At 35.0% G+C, this 21,635-nt stretch overlaps 1 protein-coding gene across 2 annotated transcripts in view; it reads right to left on the bottom strand.

The window, feature by feature from the left end:
- Positions 1-13,412: 13,412 nt before the first annotated feature.
- LOC149828969 (clustered mitochondria protein-like) overlaps positions 13,413-21,635 on the bottom strand; it is a 57,978-nt gene continuing 49,755 nt past the window's right edge. For both annotated transcript variants that reach the window (XM_090017841.1, XM_090017842.1), the window contains 6 exons: positions 17,645-17,764; positions 15,218-15,527; positions 15,025-15,132; positions 14,880-14,951; positions 13,794-14,375; positions 13,413-13,707 (listed from right to left, as the gene is read on the bottom strand). In XM_090017841.1, the coding sequence (XP_089873967.1) occupies positions 13,932-14,375; positions 14,880-14,951; positions 15,025-15,132; positions 15,218-15,527; positions 17,645-17,764 (1,054 nt within the window). In that variant the 3' untranslated portion in view covers positions 13,413-13,707; positions 13,794-13,931. The remainder of the gene's footprint in view (positions 13,708-13,793; positions 14,376-14,879; positions 14,952-15,024; positions 15,133-15,217; positions 15,528-17,644; positions 17,765-21,635) is intronic.

Raw genomic sequence — 21,635 nt, 5'->3', positions numbered from 1 at the left:
TCTGGATTGCTCATGCTGAATCGACCCAACTAGGACATTATCAATGACACCCTTTGCAGCGGACGAAGCAGAATATAAAGCCTTAAAATATAGTGTGATTGTCAGATTAACATGTTGATTGAGAGGAGAGAGAAGGGGGATCGTACAACCAAAGGTCCAAAATCTACAACCAACGATGATCGAATGGCTCCCCTTCAATGTTTGAACATATCATCAATCAAACCTCTTATATTTGTTCTTTACAATTTAATTAGTAAGAAATATACTTTTGTAGACATGTTTTTCAAAACCTGAAAAATTAACGGCTCACAATGCATTTAAAACCTTACAATACATATTGTGAGCCATTGATTTTTAGTGCTTTCAAAAACACGTCTTAACATTGAAAATTCATAAAAATTCAAAACATATTTCTCACTAAATGAATGATAACAATCCAATATGCAAAGTTTATTTTGATGAAGAACTCGGTCGTTACATAAAAAAAACTGTTGATTATCAATGGTTGTCGATTTTAGACCTTCCTTTGGTTTAACGGTCCCCCTTCCACACACATATAGATAGAGAGACGGTGATAGCTGCTAACCACCCTGCTAACCTGGCTTTCCCCCATGTATTACTTGATACCTGACCGTACAGATGTGGCACCATCGATCTACTGGGAAACAATACTTCGATCGGGTTTTTTTTTATGAAAAACATGATTTTTTATGCCTTGAAGATTTTGGAAAATCTTAAACAAGGCTGGAAAACCTGCAAAAACTGTTCACCACAGGCAGCAGCTCCCAAATTTTTCACATCCTGCAGAGCAGGAAACAGTTAATACAAAAGGAAAAAGAATGATGAATTCAAAAAAATAGTTAATACAGGAAACAGCACCCAAGTCATTGATGAATTCAAAAAGAAAAAAGTCCTAGAAGTTGGTTTTTGTCATCGGGCACATACTTGTAGAGAAAGCTTGTACGCTCCTAAGCAGTTAAATGCAATGGCTAGTGCATGATAACAGTACTGTTTGAATACGTTCATTCTTTTTCAGGCCTCTTGCAAATAACGTAAAGCAATATTCATTTTTCCAATATCCTGATACATCATTGCTACATTTACAAATGTTGCAGCTACATCAGGATGGTCTGGCCCACTTGACAAACTTAACAGTAGCATCGTCGGCAACATATATCTTACAGCAAGTTCCGTTTGGTTAAGGCCATGATAAAACAATGCCATATTTCCATAGCTGTAAAGACACCACCACTAATTATCAGCCATAGATGCTGACAAACACGAAAACATGCATCAATATATAAAAACAAATAAATGCATATATAAAGGGTTTTGAAATGCAGCGAAAGTTATTTCTAAAACATAAACCAGCTCCGATCTTCGGAGGTAAAAAAAAAAAACCACAACCATTATTTTAAAAACATTTCATTCTATTGAATAAATATCGGAGTTCATACAAGCCAAAAATAATAAAACTAAGATATATTTAAAATTAACCTCGTCTACATCAAAATCATAGTTGAGTCTATGTACTGTAGCATCCCCATGACTATGTAACCATGCTATGGGTGCGATTGCAAAATAAATAACAATCAGGTACCAACGTATATTAACCTAATATATATCAAATTATCAATTGAGTCCTCATGTATTGTAGCATCCGCCCGTTCATCTCTATGAACCTGAAAAAATTAATAAAAACAAGTGAGACAACTTAATATCATCATATGTACTAGTAGACATCTCTCAGATCTCTACTTTATACGAAATTATTTATAGAAATATGCCGCACAATACACATCAATAAGACACATCTTAATTAAGTGTTATTCTATAATTACAATTGAACTAAGCATTCATTAATTTATATTCACATTTCAATTTATTCATATACCTCTAGTATCAATTCATGGGAATTTGCATATCACCAATCATTTCATATAATCAAATTTAATCTGATTTGAATTGTTATGATTTGTTTGCATCTCACAAATCATAACGATAAATCATAATGAATGCTTGCATCTCATATTTCTTTAAACTGAAGAGCTATGTAGATCAAAGGCACCGTGAACTTGAATTTGACGTTGGAGACCATGTGTTTGTTAAAATATCACCAATCCAAAGTGCTTTTAGGTTTGATAACACAGGCAAGCTTAACCCTAGATATATTGGTCCCTTCAAAATACTTGAAAGATTTGGAGCAGCAACATATCGAATAGCTTTACTACCTTAGTATGCATAGATACATAACATATTTCATGTATCAATGCTTAGAAAATATATTATGAATTCCTCTCATATAATTCAACATAAAGATCTAGAGGTGCATGAAGACTTGACAATAGAAGAACAACCAGTAAAAATTATAGATCATAACAAAAAAATACTAAGAAATAAAATTGTGTCGCTAGTCAAAGTCTCATAGCAGCACCACGGCATCAAAGAATATACTTGGGAACGAGAAACAGAGATGCAAAAAAAATATCCTCATCTATTTGATTAAGTGTATAGTTAATTTCGAGGATGAATTTTTTTTTAAGAAAGTAGGAATGTAATAACTATAATTTTTAAATATTAAATAAATTTATTATATAAAACTTAATCCCTTGGATCTTTTTAATGAATCTAGGCATTATCCAAATGAATATTTTTAGCGAATCTGGATATTTATCTTAATCCATATTTTAGGGATATGCTTGTAAATAGTTAAATTGTTTAAGGGCAAGATGGTAATTGTATATCCCAAGGGTAATTTCTAAGAAATATTTAAATTGATCAAGGAAAAAATTATAATTTCACAACCTAGGGGTATATTTTGAGAAATAGTTAAATTGTTCAAGTTAAAATTGGTAATTTACCATCCCAAGGGCATATTCTAGTAAATATTTAAAATATTAAAGGAATAAAAGGTAATTGTGTACTCAAGTGGCAACTTGGTTATTTAGAATTAGACTAAGGTTAAGCATTAAAATTACCAAGCCTATTAAAATATTAATTAAAATAGCTATTTATGAAACTAACTAGGGATTAAAAGGTAAAAATAAATAGGATTTATGAAATTAAGATAATAAATAAATAAATAAAATAAAATAATAAACATATGCCCACCCTTTTTAAGGAAAACAATCAGATTTGATGGTTTTTATAAATGGTTTTACAAAACCACTTTTCAAAAACAAGGGGTTAAAAACATGGTCTTTGAAGAGGGATTCAGAACAGGACACCTAGCAAGGGGCGACCCCCCTTGGGCCTATAAATACCCCCTTGAGATATCTCTCTCTCTCCTCAGAAAAATCACTTCCCCCCTCTCTCTTCAGAGCTTCTCTCTCCTCCCAAGCTTTTCTCTCTCTTGTTTAAGTATCCCAAGCCTCATTATTTTTTCAGTTTATTTTGCTAGAAACTTTTGTGACCCCTACCTCTACCTATTAACAATCTCTGATTGTTTGGGTGACTCCTGCTCAAACAAATCCGACATTTGGAGCTTGGCCAAGAGAGGTTTTGCCCAATTCGACGGCAGTTTTAAAATAGTACTAGCGAAATCTCTACTCATTGTCGAAGATTTTGAGATAGCACATCAGAAGCGCTATCAAAATTGTCTTGTCAAAAACAGACTTGAGAACACAATGCGAAAGTGTTGTCCAAATTTTTACTCATAAATAAACAATATATGTACATGTAGAACTCATCTAGTCCCTTGTATGGATCTATATGACCTCATAGCTCTTTCATGAACTAAAATACGGTGATTATGCAAAAAATTTAGTCCATTCATGCTCTCACATAGGTGAAGTTATGTCAAAAATTTCAAAATGATCTTTGGATTTTTTTAGCTAATATAAGACAGATATTGCTTAAACTTTAGTATATTCAAAAGCATTAACGCCCTAAAATAAAGCAGGTTCTATCCAAAATTTTAAAATAATTTTTGGATACTACGATCTGAGATAGGGTAAGAAATACCCAAATACCTCATTGTCATGGTCTTCTGAAATAGGGCAAGTGTTGTTTGATATTTCAGAAAATCTCAAAATAGGAAAAAAAAACAAGATGAGTTGTAAGAATTTATTTGAATTATTTTAAAATTTAATTTGATATACTTTTAAGGAAATGAAATAAATGAGTAGGCTCTGAGGTTTGGCATTCTCATTATAGGGATTACGGGTTCAAAAACCTAATTTAATTTAATAATTTTATGAGACTTGTATGTAGTTTGTATGCTAAGATCATCATATGTATATAAGATTGTGGTTGAGCCATGAGCGCTAACCTAAGATTCTGAAATTATTTAGAGATTCATTTGTGATTGAATGATTGAAAACATATAATATGATGTGTTTAATTGTTGATATAAATGTTGTATCATTTATGATGATTATTAGTGTTTAACTAATTTTAAACACATACGTAAATGTTTGATAAAGTGAATGTATACTCATGTATACCTTATTTGACTTCTAGTTCGTATAATCCGAAATAGGCAGATGCTGCCAAATTTTTAGATGATTTATTTCGGGTGAAACTATGGGAGGTTTGATTTCCATTTGGATACGTAGGCAAGAATCAGTTTGATTTTGCAACCTCTATAATAACTTTATAATATATGTTTTAAATGATTTTGAAATGCATATTATGATGCATAAATGTTTGATGAAGTGAAAGTATGCTTTAAATGTAAATCTATGCTATTAAAATTATAAGCATGTTGATTTTGAAAATATATATTGATAATAGTATGGGTATTTACCCAAAAAGTACTTCTCATTATGAGTTTTGAGCTTGTTGCACTTATTATGACAATGGCATGTATTAGGAACTATTTTCTCAAGATCAGAAAATTTATCCCTGTAAAGAGTTGTGAGGGTGAAAACCCAAGATTAGAAAATTTATCTCTATAAAGGGTTGTGAGGATGAAAACCCAAAATAGCAATTGTTTATAATTATTTCTCTCATTTTCTTCTCGATTTCTCCCTCTTTTTTCTTCCTTCTATCCCTCTCATTCCTTCCCCGGTTTCTCTTTCACTAGCTACTCTCTTTTATTTTCTCCCAAAATTTCAATCATAAAGAATGTGAGATGCAAGCAGTCTTTATGATTTATCGTTATGATTTGTGAGATGCAAACAAATCATAACAATTCAAATTTGATTATTTGGAATGATTGGTGATCTATAAATTCTCATGAATATATACAAGAGTTACATGAATAAATTGAAATGTAAATATGCATTAATGAATGCTTAGTTCAATTGTGATTGTAGAATAATACTTAACTAAGATGTGTCTTATCGATATGTATTGTGTGACATACTTTTATAAATAATTTCATACACACTAGAGATCCGAGAGAGGTCTATTAGTATATACTTTGACATTAAGTTGTCTCACTTGTTTTTATTAAAATTTTCATGTAAATATATATAAACGGGTGGGTGCTACAATACACGAGGACTCAATTGAGATTTTGATATAGATTAGGTTAATTTGAAGTGTCTCTGAGTCTTTATGTTTTTGGCATGTATAAACTTTGATATTTATTCAATGGAATGAAATATTTTTGAAATAATTATTGTGGTTTTTCTTTTCACCGTTAACGGGCTCAGTGATCGGAGCAAGTTTATATTTTAAAATAATTTTGTTGTGTTTCAAAAGAGAAAAAAAATTATGCAAAATTTTTAAGTCTATGAATTTTTGGGGTGTTACATGCATGATCATGAATGGCATGTATAACCTACACATCTATCGATCCCAAGGTCATTTAAAAACAAAAGGAACAAGAAAAGATATTTCAGACGTTGGATGGCATGGGACTTTGATCTGCCCTCTCTAAATTTTTTTTCTTCAACCCTCACGAGAGAAGAGTCAAGGAGTAAAGTCATAAAGTCCACTAAGATTTAGAATGTTGAACCTTAAAAAATTGCTTTCATGGCTGAACAATCTCAAAACCCCATTGAGAAACCGTCAAGTGAAAAGGAAAATTCCGAGGGCAAAGAAATCAATTGCTCGTATTACAAGAAAGATGGTCACACCATAGTGATAAAAGTTAAAAATGACAAAATATCGTTTATCAAAAACTCGGGAGAATTTGAAATTTTTTCTTAAGTCTGGCAATCTTTTGGCAAAATCTCGACAATAAAAAAATAAATTAAAAAAACATAAAAAAATATTACTATAAGAAAATATTAATAAAATTTATTTAAAAATAAAAACATATGTTTTTTCATGATAAATAGACATTTAAAACATAAATATTGCATTTAAATCATGGTATTTATGTCTTTTCTTAAATCTCACGATATTTTGAAAATCTCATGAGAAATTGTCGTTTTAAACCGTGAGGCAATTTCTCACGATATTATCGCTAGATTTTCATAAATCTCACGATATTTGTCACTATGGGTCACACTAGAGAGAAGTGTTGGAAACTTTACGATAAACCTGGAACAAATCAAGATGACAAAAGGAAATACAAACATGTCGCTCTAACCGCCAGTGATGGCAATGGGGAAACACCCCTAACCTTCAAAAAATTGACTCAACTCCTTTGGAATCTTACCAAGGAAGCAACCACCATCTCAGAATCCTCGAATGCTTTGGCTCACCCAAGTAATACAGGTGATCTCATGACCTCATCTTCTTCTGCTAATCAATCTACATAGATTGTTGATTCTAGAGCTACCATCACGTGACCTGTGCCAAATGCAATATGATGAATATTAGATCCCTGGACATAAAGAACCTCTGACAGTTGCCAACATATCCTTAGCCCCAGTGGAAGGCATAAGAGAAACTTACTTCCTTGATAAGAACATCGCATGTGATGCCCTTTATATGCCCAAGTTGGCTTCCAATATCCTATGTATCGATGCCCAAAATTACTCAAACCCACAACTACAATGTTATTTTCCCCCCACTAATGTGATTTTTTAGGATCGAGAGGTGGGGTAGACGATTGGTAAAGGGAAGGTGGTCAAGGGTTTATATTTCTTGAAAGCAGGGAATGAAGCTTTTATGTCATTTTAGGTAAATGATGGCAACAAAATGTGGCATTACCGGTTGGGCCAACCTTCCAATAAGGTCATTAAAACTCGCATGTCACATCCTGATTTTGATTGCTCCTCTTGTGATGTATGTCGCTATGCCAAACTCACTCGCACCCTATTTTTGCACTCTCATATAACCACCAAGACATTGTTTGAACTCAATTAATATGATGTCTGGGGAGCTCCTCCAATCGGCTCTTTCTTTCTTGAAGGAAGAACTCTTCTTTAATGAAGAAAAGCCAGGCAGGAAGAGCTTCATACTCTTCACAAAAACCATACTTGGGATATTGTCTCTACCAAAGAAAAAAAAATGTGGTGGGTTTTTGATAAACTACAAAATAAAATACAAAAATGATGGTACTATAGAAATATAAAGCCCGCCTGGTGGCTAAAGGGTTCACCCAAACTCAAGGGATCCACTATCACGAGACTTTGGGAGTAGCCAACTTTTAATACCCTAAGGGTGCTCTTATCCATAGCATGTAATTGCTATTGGGATAAGAACACCCTCCTCCAAGCTGACTTAGAAGATGTATCTATGTAGTTACTCCTTGGTCACCCTAAAGAAGGAAACCTTAAGATAGCTTGCAAAGTAAAGAAGGCCATTTGTGGCGTAAAACAGTCACCTAGAGTGTAATAAGCTAAGTTGAGTTCTGCCCTTCTAGAAAGAGGATTTTCAAAAAATCAATGCCGACACATCCTATTTATAAGGACAAACTCAGAGACCTTAATGGTACTTGTGTACATGGATGGCCTGATCATCACCCAAAGTAGCAATCCTAAAATATAGGAATTAAAAGAATATTTGCTCAAGGTCTTTGATATCGAGGATATGGGAAAGATGAGATACTTTCTGTGTATAGAGGTAGTTCACTCAAAAAGGAGAATATTCCTCTCTCAAATAATGTATGCTCTTGACCTCTTTTTATGATATAGATATTTATTATGATATCATATTGCTTTAAGCATTAATAACTTATAAGCTAAAAATGAATTGATCGTGATAAAAGATGTTTTATGCTTAAAAGCTTCATGGAACTAATTATAAATAAATAAATAAATTGTTTTGATTAAAACAAGTGATAAAAGATGTTTTATGGATTCCCGTTTGATTAAAGCAACTTGCATCAATGAAATCCCAATGAAGGGTAAGAAGATAAGGATGGCATAGGCGATGAATGGAACCAAGTACTTTCATGCAACTCCAAATTCTCGAGCTCCTAGTAGTTCCAATTAAGGTAGTATTAAATAAGAACCTTGTGGGTCCCAAGATGCACATACATTTCCATATTTTCAACTAGGTTTGTAGTTAGCTGCCAATCTCCATCTCCACCAACAAATCAGTACGTTAAGAGATCAGGTGCAATATGATTGCACAAATATTTGTGCATTAACCACCTGATCACCCTCCATCTTGTGAACAAGGTCTGTCAGTTGTAAGGCCCAAGGCTTGATGGAGGGCGATCGTAGGCTTAATGCACAAAATTTGTGCCATGTGATTGCACCCGATCGGGGGGTCTGCTTTTACAGTGTGCAGCATCCTGTGGGTCTGGGTCCCAAACAAACACGTCAAAAACCTACTGATGAATCGATCCAGGTGAGCCATATCTAGCATTGACGTGGAACGATTATTTTAGAGGGAGAATTCGCAAGATAAGTGCAAAATTTTGTTATTGGTCGAAATTCTTTTAGTTAAATTATAAAAAGTTTTTAAGTATTATATTACCACGACCACGATGATTCGGGTTTTTAATTAATCGGATTCCGATTCTGGTTTTAATGCAAAACTCAATACCGAACCTGAATCTGATTTTTAATTGGATCTGGATTTGGCTACCATACATTCAAATTCGGATCTGATATCGGGTTACATCTGACCCGTTAGACACGGTTTTATCAAAATGGGAAAACTTGTCTCCCATTTGTGGGAATTTTGTTTTCCATTTGCTTCCCAAATTGTTTCGTTCTCGCATAATTTTCATTTCCCACTCATTTTCTCTTTGTTTCTCCCTTGATTCCCTTTTGTTTTTTATGTTATTATTTATTTATTTTTTTTACTTCTCAATCGTTTATCGTCATTTCCTTCAAGTTTTCTTCTTCACTTCTCACATGCTTTCACAATCACTTACAAAAAAGGTTTTTTTTTTTTTTGAAAGGCAAGTTGGGGTTAGGCGGACCACTACCAGAAAACAGTCGCCCCATGTGCCAGAGGGATTCGATCTTGAGCCTTCAGCTTGACACGGGACCCCGCTTACAAAAGTATCTTGCTTCATGCTTCATACTACTTTTTAACACTAGCTTCTCCGCTAGTGCTTAATGCATAGCTTCTTATATCCATTTCTCTTCCTAGTAACTATGCTTGAGCCCAGAGGCGGAGCTGGGGGGGGGAGGACTGGGTTGTAGCCCAGTCCTGCCTCCCGAAACAGTCAATTTTTTTTTAAAAGCCCAGTCCTAGCCCAGCCCTGATTCCATATGAAATAGATTTTTATCCATTTTTTTAGCCCAGTCCAGTCCTAGCCCAGCCCTGACTGCAGCAAATAGTTTGATTTGTCCATATGAAATAGATTTTTATTAATAATTGTAGCCATTTTATATTTTATCTCAAAAAAAAAAATCCGGGGGCGATGCCCCCGAACCCCCGACTATCACACAAAAAAAAATTCCTTTTGCTAGAGCCCTGTTTGCCCCCCCCTCACATGAATCCTAGCTACGCCACTGCTTGAGCCACTTCCAAGAAAAAAATGCATGAATAAAAAACTCAATGACTTCAGATTAGGGAAGTAAACGGGCTGGATGAGGTTCAGATCTAGTCATTACTAAACTGAACCTAATTCTATCTAGACTAATACGATTTACATTCGGATGGAGAAAGGTCATACTAAATCCAGATTAAATTAGCTAATGAGATACGTTTTATCTGCAATCATGTCAGATTATCTATAGCATTTGGACTTGATTCAGACCTGGATGCATATCAAATCCAAATCAGATTAATTATCAGAACCTTATTTTCTTCACCAGATTCTGATAAGCAGGATTCATTCTCAGTCGGATATTGGACTGAAATCTGACCCGTTGACAACCTTACTTAAGACCCAATAAAGCGCGGTCCTGATCATCTGGTTAACCAAAAGGGTTCGGTCAAGACGGCATGCAATAATTGGAGTGAGGGTGCAAGGAGTTTGACTTCAAAACGTGCCTGGCCAATAATTAAGTTTAAGCGGATTTGACGAGCCATTTCAAATCCTGTTATTAGAATGTTTCGGATCTGGTTTTAGACCTTGTTTGGATGATGGGGGGTTTTAAAAAACTAGATTTTGCCTAAAACTGGCTTTTTAGCACACTGAATTTAGTACCAAAATTGGTTTTTAACTTGTCTGGATGATCAAAACCATGAAAAATAGCCTTTTTGGTGGAGAAAAAAAAAACTCAACAAAATTTAACCCAAAAAAACAAATAAAATGTTTCCATCCATCCCCAATTGGAAAATAGCTGGGAAGGTATCATGCATGCTAGTCCAAAAGGCAAAAAAAAAAAAAAAAACTTTTTTTATAAGGAACCCTCAGGGAGAACTGTGTCACCTCATGGACCCGCCTGCAAGGTAAAACTCCGGGTTGATGACATGACCACCCAGCCTTATGTGACCTAACTGTGATAAAAGCAACATCAGCCCCCATGTGCCACCGAGATTTGATCCTGGGCCTTCAGCTTGACACGGGACCCCACTGACCACATGGGTAACCACCGCTGACAAGCATCTTTTGGAAAGGAGTAAGAGATTGCCCAGCAATGCGGTTCGGAATTTTCAACAATAAACCATTCAATTTCTTTTTTCGACTTTGGGTTATACAACACTACCACTAGGGGTTCGAACTTGCAACGTCACAGAATATATATAGAGAAGGAGGGGGACTGTCCAACCAAAGGAAAGTCCAAAATCCACAATGATCGTGTTTTTCATCTATTGGACTTTACATGTTGGATTTTTATCATTCATTTAATGAAAGACATGTTTGGGATTATGATTTTTGGATGTTTAGATGTGTTTTTTAAAACACTAAAAACCAATGGACAACAGTATTTTGTATTGTAAAGTTTTAAATGCATTGTGAGCCGTTGATTTTTTACATTTTGAAAAACATGTCTATATGTCAACTCTTGGTGTAAAGCATATTTATAACTAAATAAATTATAAAGAACAAATATATTAGGTCTGATCAATAAAATGCTCAAGCATTGGAGAAAAATGAATCGTCCAATGGTCGTTGGTTGAGATTTTGGTCCTTTTGTTAGACCTCTTTTTTATTGGGTCTCGTAAGACACCTTTAAAAATCATAGTTTTAAGAATTTTTTTTTGTTCAAGTCCAGCACCCTAGATGTGATCTATAAGTTTTGTTTAGTGGGAACCAACTTTTGGATCACCGGAATCTGACCAGTATACAGGTTTTTCAAGTGATCCAAAATCAATAGCTATGACGGTACTAGTTTTTACCGGCTCATAAAAATATATTTTTTCATCAAAAAAACATGATCCAAGAGTCAAATCCCACTAAATTGAGCATGCTAAACACATCTAACAGTTTAGATCTATCATTCCCACTAATTTGGTCTGACATTATCAAACCGGTGCGGACGATTGGCACACGCACGTCTTTGCAAAAACTCCTTTAGCAGCGACCAAAGGTAATGGACCTTTAGCGTCAACTTTTAGTGGTTGTCGTTGCTACAAGTTTCACAGACCTTTAGCAGCAACTAAAAAATTACAGCTAAAGGTTTGTTTTTCCGCCCTGCGTGAAATTTCACGCTCCGTCTGAAAACGTGAGACCAAATTATGGTATGACGTTAAACTGTTCTCATTATATATATATATATATATATATATATATATATATATATAGAGAGAGAGAGAGAGAGCTTCTAACCACTGTAACTGGGCTTTTGAAGGGTTTTCCTTTGTATTACTTTAATCTGCCTATAAAGATGTGTTTGGCATGGTCTATTTATTAGAAAATGACACTTGATCATGTTTTTTCAATGAAAAACAGGATTTCTTATGTTTTGAATACTTAGAAAAATCTTAGATCATCCACCTTTTAAACTTTATAAAACCAACCTGCTTATCATAATTGAATGATTCAAGAGTTTATTCATATAAAATCAAACATATAAAACACAATTGCAGTCAGATTTAAGAAAAACACGAAGAAATACTTTGAAAGCCTAGCGCTAGCACAGCAGTTAGTTATAAATGTGACCAGTTACCTCTCTCTCTCTCTCTTCCTTATATATAGAGAGAGAGAGAGGAGAGAGAAGGAAAAATGTACGAAAAGAACAAAATCTAAAACCTATAGAACTGCTCCCCATATTCACTGTTGAACATATTATCGATCAAACCTCATATATTTGTTCTTTACAATTTAATTAGTACGAAATACGCTTTACACAAATACTTTGACATATATTGACATATTTTTTAAAACGTGAAAAATTAAGGGCTCACAAAGCATTTAAAACTTAATACTACAAAGTATTGTGAGCAGTTGATTTTTAGTGCTTGCAAAAACGCATCTAAACAACAAAAATTCATAAAAATCCAAAATGTGCCGCTCACTAAATGAATGATAAAAATCTACTATGTAAAGTCATTTTGACGAAAAACTCAATAGATACAATAAAAAACACGGTCGATTATCAATGGTTGTCTTTTTTAGACCTTCCTTTGGTTTAATGGTCCCCCTTCCACACACACACACATATATATATATACATTTTATATATATATATATATATATATAGAGAGAGAGAGAGAGAGAAATGGTGACAGCTGCTAACAAATTTTCTAGTAAACACCATGCTAACCAAGCTTTCCTCATGTATTACTTGATACCTGACCGTACAGATGTGTGCCCCAATCGATTAAATAGGAAACAAGATCCCCGGTCGATTTACTAGGAAACAGAATTGTGTTTTTTTGAAGAAAAACATGATTTTTTAAACCTAATATTTTGGAAAATCTTAAACCGATATTTTAAACCTTATAAAAACCTATGTATCAGAATTAGATGATCCAAGAGTCGATTCCTATAAAATCTAGCATGTAAAACACATGTACGGTCAGATTTAAGTAATATATGGGAAAACCCTTCGAAAGATTGGTTAGCCGTTAGCAGCTCTCTCTCTCTCTCTCTCTCTCTCTCTCTCTCTCTCTCTCTCTCTCTCTTATATATATATATATATATATATATATATATATATATATATATTGAAAAATGTAGCACACAGCAAGAAAGAGGTTATAATCAGGACACAAAATTGAGGGAACCTCCATTGGCAGTCATATTTGTAACCAAAAAATACACGAAAAGGTCCAACTGCAATGTAAACCGCTTCTCATCATTATACCAAAGTACGTCACCTCTTACAGTGATATCTTTTATAATTTTTTCTTATTATTTTCAAGAATCGCTAGCTTAAGAAAGTGGCCATGCTCTTGAAGAACTAACCAAATTATTTAATCGCTAACAAAAGAAACTGTCCATGCACTTGAAGAATGGGCTACCAACCGAATAATTTAGAGACATTGTTACACGTTCGCAATCTACACGAGGCTGGAAAACTTGCAAAAACTATTCACCACTGGGGCAGCAGCTCCCAAATTTTCCACATCCTGCAGAGCAGGAAACAGTCAATACAGAAGGAAAATAATGAAACTGATACACGACTGAAAAGATGGAAAAACTGCAAGAAGATTACCTTTGATGTGGCAAGGGAAATTTTTCAAATAATGGTCATTGTATGCAAAATGAATAAAAAGAACTGCTGGCCCGCCCCATAAAACCGACTTTCAGGGCATCCTATCCCCTTGGCTTTCTTTTCTCATAGAGTTTGTATCTAAGATGTAGCATTAGGCTTTGACATTCTCCAGGAGCCCAATGACGCTAAGCCAGCACCAAGTCCCACAGGCGCCTGTACTTCACCACCCATCAGCCCATTTTCTTTTGCAGTGTCACTTCCATTTGCAACAGGACCATTGGTCTGTTCCTTCGTCTCGGATGCTTGTGCATCATTACCCACACCTGAATTGATGATGTTCAGTAGTTCTGTTAGTTGCGGCAATGCCTGGACTGAAATACCTTGCGGACGGATGAGAAGACCCCTGGCAGCAGCCTTTTTTCTAACTTCTGCAGCAGCTCGAGCAGCTCTTTCATCAACTCCTCTTCCTCGAGGAACAGCCTCACCAATTATTCCTGTATTGAGGGATTTGTTCATGGATGCACCAGTACTGCCAGATCCTCCAGCTGATACTTGAAATGCTTGCATGAGATCAGGGTGAGCCTACAATAGATTTCTGATTAGTGACGGGAAAAAGAAAGAAGATGACAGCAAAGAATCTAAGACTCTGACCAAAAAGCCATTGGTCCCAACATAGCAGAATATAAATTGAGGTTCGAAACGGAACAAAAAGGTGTGAAGAGCATTAACCGAGTAGGCAGCACCTATCACGGAGTAGGTGCTCCCAGAGCACCGTAGCATTACTCTCTCTCTCTCTCTCTCTCTCTCTCTCTCTCTCTCTCTATATATATATATATATATATATATATAGATAGATAGATAGATAGATATAGATATATATATATAGAGAGAGAGAGAGACGCTTGCACACTCTTTCCAGATCAAGTTTTCTCCTCACCAAAACAATTGCAGTGGTAAACTTATGGCCGTAGACACCATAATCTAAACACGAAAACAAAATTTTAAGAATATCTACTTCCAAATATCCTGACTAGTCAATTTCCATTTATCAACACCAATTTTATTAAATGACAAAGAGTGACATACCTTAAGAATATCAATTGCTTTCTGGGCGGATGCTGCATTTGCAATTTGTCCTTTCTGTTTCTGTGCATTAACCTGCACAACAAATTTTCTTCAAATTGAATTACAAAACATCATTACTTCTAAAATAACCAAGAAATCTATTAACCTGGATATCTCGCAATTTAAATGTATTTATCCAGTTTTGTGAGTCACGTGTCCTTGAGTCATCCTCACCAAGTTGTTTAACAAGTATGTCATAAGTCCGCCTTTCATGCTGCAGAACAAATGGTGAGAACATAAATCATTGATGAATTCAAAAAAAAAATCCTAGAACTTGGTTCTTGTCATCGGGCACATACTTGTAGAGAGAGTTTATACGCTCCTATGCAGTTAAAGGCAATGGCAAGTGCATGATAACAGACTGCCGTTTGAATATGCTCTTGACCAAGGAGGCGTTCATTCTTTTTCAAGGCCTCTTGCAAATAACGTAAAGCAATATTCATTTTTCCAATATCCTGATACATCATTGCTACATTTATAAATGTTGCAGCTACATCAGGATGGTCAGGCCCACTTGACAAACTTAACAGTAGCAACGTCCGCGACATATATCTTAGAGCAAGTTCCGTTTGGTTAAGGCCATGATAAAACAAAGCCATATTTCCATAGCTGTAAAGACATCACCACTAAGTATTAGCCATAGATGCTAACAAACATGAAAACATGCATCAATATATAAAAACAAATAAATGTATATATATAGGGTCACTAGAATATGTTAACTGGAAATATGTGAACTGGGGTATGAACAAGCATCTCTGACACTTTTTTTGCAAATCCAACCCAGCAGATGCATTCAATGTGGTACTTTTTTCTAGGAATCGACCATTGGGTCATGTATTTTCGAAAAAAAAATGATTTTTGGATGCTTGAATATTTACAAAAGTTTTAAGACATTAATTTTCAAGCCTTAAAAGATCCTTCTTATGCATCGTAATTAGATGATCCAAGAGTCTTTTTCTATAAAACCAAGCATCTAGATCACATCGGTACGGTGAAATTTAAGAAAAAAAATAAAAAAACCATGAAAATCTTGGTTCATACTCCAGTTCACTTCACAAATTTCTAGTCAACATATTCTAGTGGCCTTTATATACATATATATAGCATGGTTGTCGATGTTCACTGTTTAATTTTCACATGCAAGGATAAGTCACGATATTTATCATTTAAAGAATCAGGTCAAATAAAAAAAATCAATTGTATTATCACCACCACCAGTAGCAATGGACATTAACAAACACCATTATAAACACATCACAAACGCATGCACGCACATGTGTGCATCCCCGCACCGCCCCACCCTCCCCACACACACACAGTATAAGAGATCAATAAGCCATCTAATTAGGGACAGCATTTCTTTCACAATATGATAAAATGGAAAGGCCCACATAATATCTTCAATCTGTCTTACACTTGCAAGCAGCCTCTATGACTATTTTTACTAAATACAAAATTGCATGTTCAATCATTAATTTTACAGAAGTAATTAAAGGTTTGCCCGTTAATCCCAAGCAGGTCCAAAGAAATCAAGGTACATTTCTGCTGTGTCTGTGTGTGTGTGTGTGTGTGTGTGTGTGTGTGTGTGTGTGTATATATATATATATATATATGGGGAGAAGTGTTTGGTGTGAATATGCATATATATTATCAATAAGTTCAAATGAGCGATATCTCATTGCTGATGTGTTTCCAAGTGTATCTAGCCTTACAGAAGTGATCTACATGATCTGTTTAGTTGGAATTGGCTTTTCAATCACAAGATTCTGACATGTGTGCAATCTTTTCCAACAATTCAAAAATCAAAGCCGTAAATGCACCAAATATTCATGACTTAGAAAATTTTTTAATGCAAGGGTTGATAGCCAACAGAATGACTGTGCTGCATTTACAGGTCAGATTGAGTCAAAACAACTTGCAATTATGAGTTTCAATGCATATTTGGACCAAAGACTTTCCCTATACGTGTATGTGTGTATATCTTCTACTGTCTACTGTACCATACTCTTTAGTTAGAAAGCATAGATGCAAGCTTTGTTTAGTCAATCCGACATCATAGACGCACTCAGAATGGTTGGTTTGAGAGCTGTTGATTTGTTTAAACATTTGGAAAACCTACTTATGTGGCACATCACATGATCCAAAACATGTTCACTATACAAACCATGTAGATCACATCTCTAAGGTTATATGCACACACAAAAATGTTAAAAACATGGTGTTCTTTACTAGATTGTACATTCTATGCGTGTGTATGTGTGTTTCACAGAAAGTGACAACCATAGTTACCCAAAGCACCTAAAGGGGCCCAGAAGCACACTACTAGAGTAGGAAACACCACATATTTCCAAAATTTTCCAAAAGCGGGAAAATGGGAAAGTACATTTCTTGTAAAAGTAAAATGTGAAAAACACTAAGCTCCTATTGGTTTCGGGTGCCAAACCAGATTTTACCTCAATGACCTGGTTTCATGACTGTTAAAATGTCAATAAACCAGGTTTTAAGTTAAAAACTGGTTTATGGCAAATGCTTGGTTTCGCAAAACACAGGTTTGTCCCCCTGTCATCCAAACAGGGCATGAGTCAAATGCAGATTAAAGATAGTCATTACCAACATACTATAAAAAGCAGACCTCCATCAGGCACATGCCTACTCAAAGCTTTACAACAAAGACATGATAAATGCAGACATGTCAAAGCAATGTATCAAGAAAGAGTGGATGCCTGTGGGCAGTATCAGGGTGATCCAAACCAAGGCAACGCTCATTTATGATCAGCTCTTTATGTTGCTGTATTATAGCCCCCGCCATGTCGCCAGCATGATAGAGAACCATTGCAAGATAGCTGCAAATTGCAAAAGCATTTAAGGATTCTAAATTAACAATGCAGAGCATAAAAAGAAAAAATGAAGAAAATGAGATATGCATGTTAAAACGATCAGTATCATGCAAGCTTCCTGCTCGGCCAACTATATTGGTAATTAGAACTCGAATACAAAAAATGGTCATTTGTAGAAATGACCAAAAACTAACAATCACAACTTGGATCACTAATCAAACTCAGAAAGGAAAGACTATTATCCGCATAAACATATATATTCCAATTTTGAAGTTCATAAACTACAACTCTAACACAGAAAAATTTCATTTACAAATTTATATTTTAATTAGATTTATTATTTAATTGTTTACAATCATAACAATTTCAGATTTTAGTTTTATGTTAGGGAACTCTATAGGATAGAAATTAATATAGAAACCTCAGAGACTGATTTGCCTGAATTCTTTAGCAGATTTTAGTGATCTATCTTCCTGATACTCTCCTAACTTCTCAAGATGTTAACGTTGCTGCAATTTTTTCAAGCTATCTCACAAATGCTCGGGGTAATGAAATCATCCAGAAGAATAAATGATCCCATCATCATACATGCAGGATTACAAGTCAATATGATCTTTGTTCATAACAATCATATAAATAGCTCAATAAGTTAATAACCAATGACGAAAGAATAAATTCCAAGCTGTGATTTGGAGCAGCCATTGATATCACCAATATTTTGAAAATATTGCGATATTATCGGCAATTTAAGGTAAGCCAATAATATCGGCAAATATTGCAAATATTTTCAAAATATCACGATAGTATCAGGATAATTTTTAATAAACCTTATTTTTCTATACTTTAAGTCCAGTTTTTTTTGTTTCTTTTGTATTTTAAAAAACCTTTCAAACTACCCTGATATTTTTGCAAAACCTCCTATTTTCTTATCTTTTTTAAATGTCTTCAATAGTTAAAACTCCCGAGAATTTTCAAGAAAAACCCACTTATTGAAAAAACTAAGAGAAAAATCCTCCACGAGAACTTAACTTGAAAGATGCAGATGACTATGGTTTGGAGGTTTCATTTCTGTTTGCTTAATTTTTATGTATTATTGGGTGCATTATCCTACAATTTTTCCAAAATTTCACAAGGAAAAAAGTCGTAAAACGAATCGATGCACCGCCAATGCGCATGGCACATTCTTTTTCTAAGAAAATAATTTGAATTTTGCAAAGATACTGAACATTAAAGTAGCTTCATGTTTCTCCATAATCCCCCGAGTAAACATCTTATCGATAACTAAGACTATTATGCAGGATCTTCTAAAAAAAACTAAGCCATGGGAGCAAGTTGTAACAACCTTTTTTTACGCACATCAAGTGCATGAACACCACATACATTAGCAGATATTTAGCTATAATTTTTTTTTGGCCAGGCCGAGGGAAGACACCACCATCACAAAGCATATGTTGGAAGGCCTCCAGTTGGTAAAACCCTTGAGTTTCCCCTGCCCACTTGGAAGTACATGCAGCTTTGACTTTGTAGCAAGGGATGCCCCTTGTGGATTTCAAACTCATGACATCCTGTTAACTTGGTGACGTGCACAAGTTGGCCTTACCAGATGAGCAGAGCTCTTGTGGGTTCCAGCTATAATAATTTAGAATTACTCAAGAACAGATATTCCTAGCAAGGGATTATCAATACCAAATACATACAAGGACAGATCCATAGCAAGGGATTCTCAACACCAGAGACATTAGGATAGAAATGAAATGAAATGGGGATCTTCGAAACACGAGCTTTGATTAACAAGAGCAAGTGTCAAGAATGACACTAAAGCATAACCCTTAAAAAGGGTATAATTGGAAACAAAATAAAAATAAAAATGTATTCTTTATTGATATGAAAAACCAATTGCTTAAGAAGCATTGGAGTAAAATACAAGAGGGGCTGCACCCCTTTATATACACAGCTGAAAGAGGACTCAATAGAGCTGTTGGGCACAGTCCAACAGCTCTATTTAGAGCTGTTGGAATGTGTCAGTCCAACAGCTCTATTAAGAGCTGTTGGACTGTGTCAGTCCAACAGCTCTATTGCTAGTCAAGTCTGGACAGGACTTGACTAGCAACAGTCATTCTAGTTCAAACTGAACTAGATGACATAAAGACAAAAAATAAAAATAAAGGAAAAAAAATACAGAAAAGAAAGAAATTAAAAATGTATTTATATATATATATATATAATAATATAATATTATTATATATACATATATGTACAGTTTTACATTTTAACACTCCCCCTCAAACTTACGGTACAATGAGCGAAAGTTTGTCTAAGAGAAAGTGAAATCGGAGAGAAGCGAGAGGCTTTGTAAAGAGGTCTGCTAACTGATATTCTGAAGTGACATATGGCAGATCAATTATCCCGTGTAGATATTCCTCTCTGACGTAGTGACAATCCATTTCGATGTGTTTGGTGCGTTCGTGGAATGTTCTGTTACTGGCAATGTAGATCGCACTTTTGTTGTCACAACACATTTGTGAAGCCTTTGTTGCTTCAACTCCCATGTCAGCAAGCAGTCGTCGGAACCAAACTACTTCCATGGTCGTGGTTGCCATGGCTCTGTATTCAGCTTCGGTGGATGAGAGAGATACCTTCTGCTGCTTTTTACACCTCCACGAGATTAATGATTCCCCTAAAAAGACACAAAAGCCAGTGGTTGAGTGTCTGTTATTGGGATCACCTCCCCAATCAGCATCAGTATATGCAATTAAATCAAGAGAAGAGGAGGAAGATAAGAAAAGTCCTCGTGAAAGAGAGGACTTGATGTATCTGATAATACGCATGACTGCTCCCATATGAACAGAAGTAGGAGCATGTTGAAATTGACTTGCTGTATGAACAGCATGTGCTATATCTGGTCTGGTAATGGATAGATAGGAAAGTGCCCCGACAAGCTGTCTGTAAGGAGTAGGGTCTGCAAGAAGTTCTCCATCATCAATCTTCATTTTAACATTAACAACTTCTGGAGTGTCAACTTTCTTATCATCAGTAATACCAGACCTGAAAACAATATCAAAAGCAAATTTAGTCTGAGATAATAAATATCCTCTAGGAGAATAAGCAACTTCAATGCCTAAAAAATATCTCAACAAGCCCAAATCAGTCATTTCAAAATGAGATTTAAGAAGTGTTTTGATTGTTTCAACTCCCTGTTTATCGCTTCCGGTGATGATCATATCATCCACATAGAGAAGAAGCACAATGATCCCTGCATCAGAATTCTTAATAAACAAAGCAGTGTCAGTTAAACAGAATTGAAAACCAATATCAATCATAACACGACTAAACCTATCATACCAAGCTTTTGGTGCTTGTTTAAGTCCATAAAGAGCTTTTTCTAAGTGAAGGACTTTACCCTTAGGAATACTTAGACCAGGAGGGGGTTCCATATATACTTCTTCAACTAGCTTTCCATTTAAAAAAGCATTTTTGACATCCATTTGAAAAATAGACCATTTTTTGATAGAAGCTAAGGCAATTAAGGTTCGGACAGTAGTCATACGAGCCACCGGAGCAAAGGTTTCTTCATAATCAATCCCATATTCTTGGGCATAACCTTTGGCTACTAAACGGGCTTTATATCTTTCAAGAGTACCATCACTCTTGGTTTTAATTTTATAAACCCATCGACATCCTATAGTTTTCTTCCCTGGAGGAAGATCTTGAATATTCCATGTAAAAGCCTTTTCAAGTGCATCTAATTCAACTTTCATGGCTTCTATCCATTTGATATCATTTTTTGCTTGAAAATATGTGGATGGTTCTTCATATGAGTGAATTAATGCAATAACTGCCCTATATGTGGGTGAGAAAGACTCGTATGATACAAACT

This window comes from Nuphar pumila, chromosome 9, assembly GCF_984573655.1.
Source record: "Nuphar pumila chromosome 9, dmNupPumi1.hap1.1, whole genome shotgun sequence".
In the NCBI taxonomy this organism is placed as follows: domain Eukaryota; kingdom Viridiplantae; phylum Streptophyta; class Magnoliopsida; order Nymphaeales; family Nymphaeaceae; genus Nuphar; species Nuphar pumila.
Note: the sequence above shows the minus strand (reverse complement) of the source record. Positions and strands in the feature narration are given on the sequence as shown.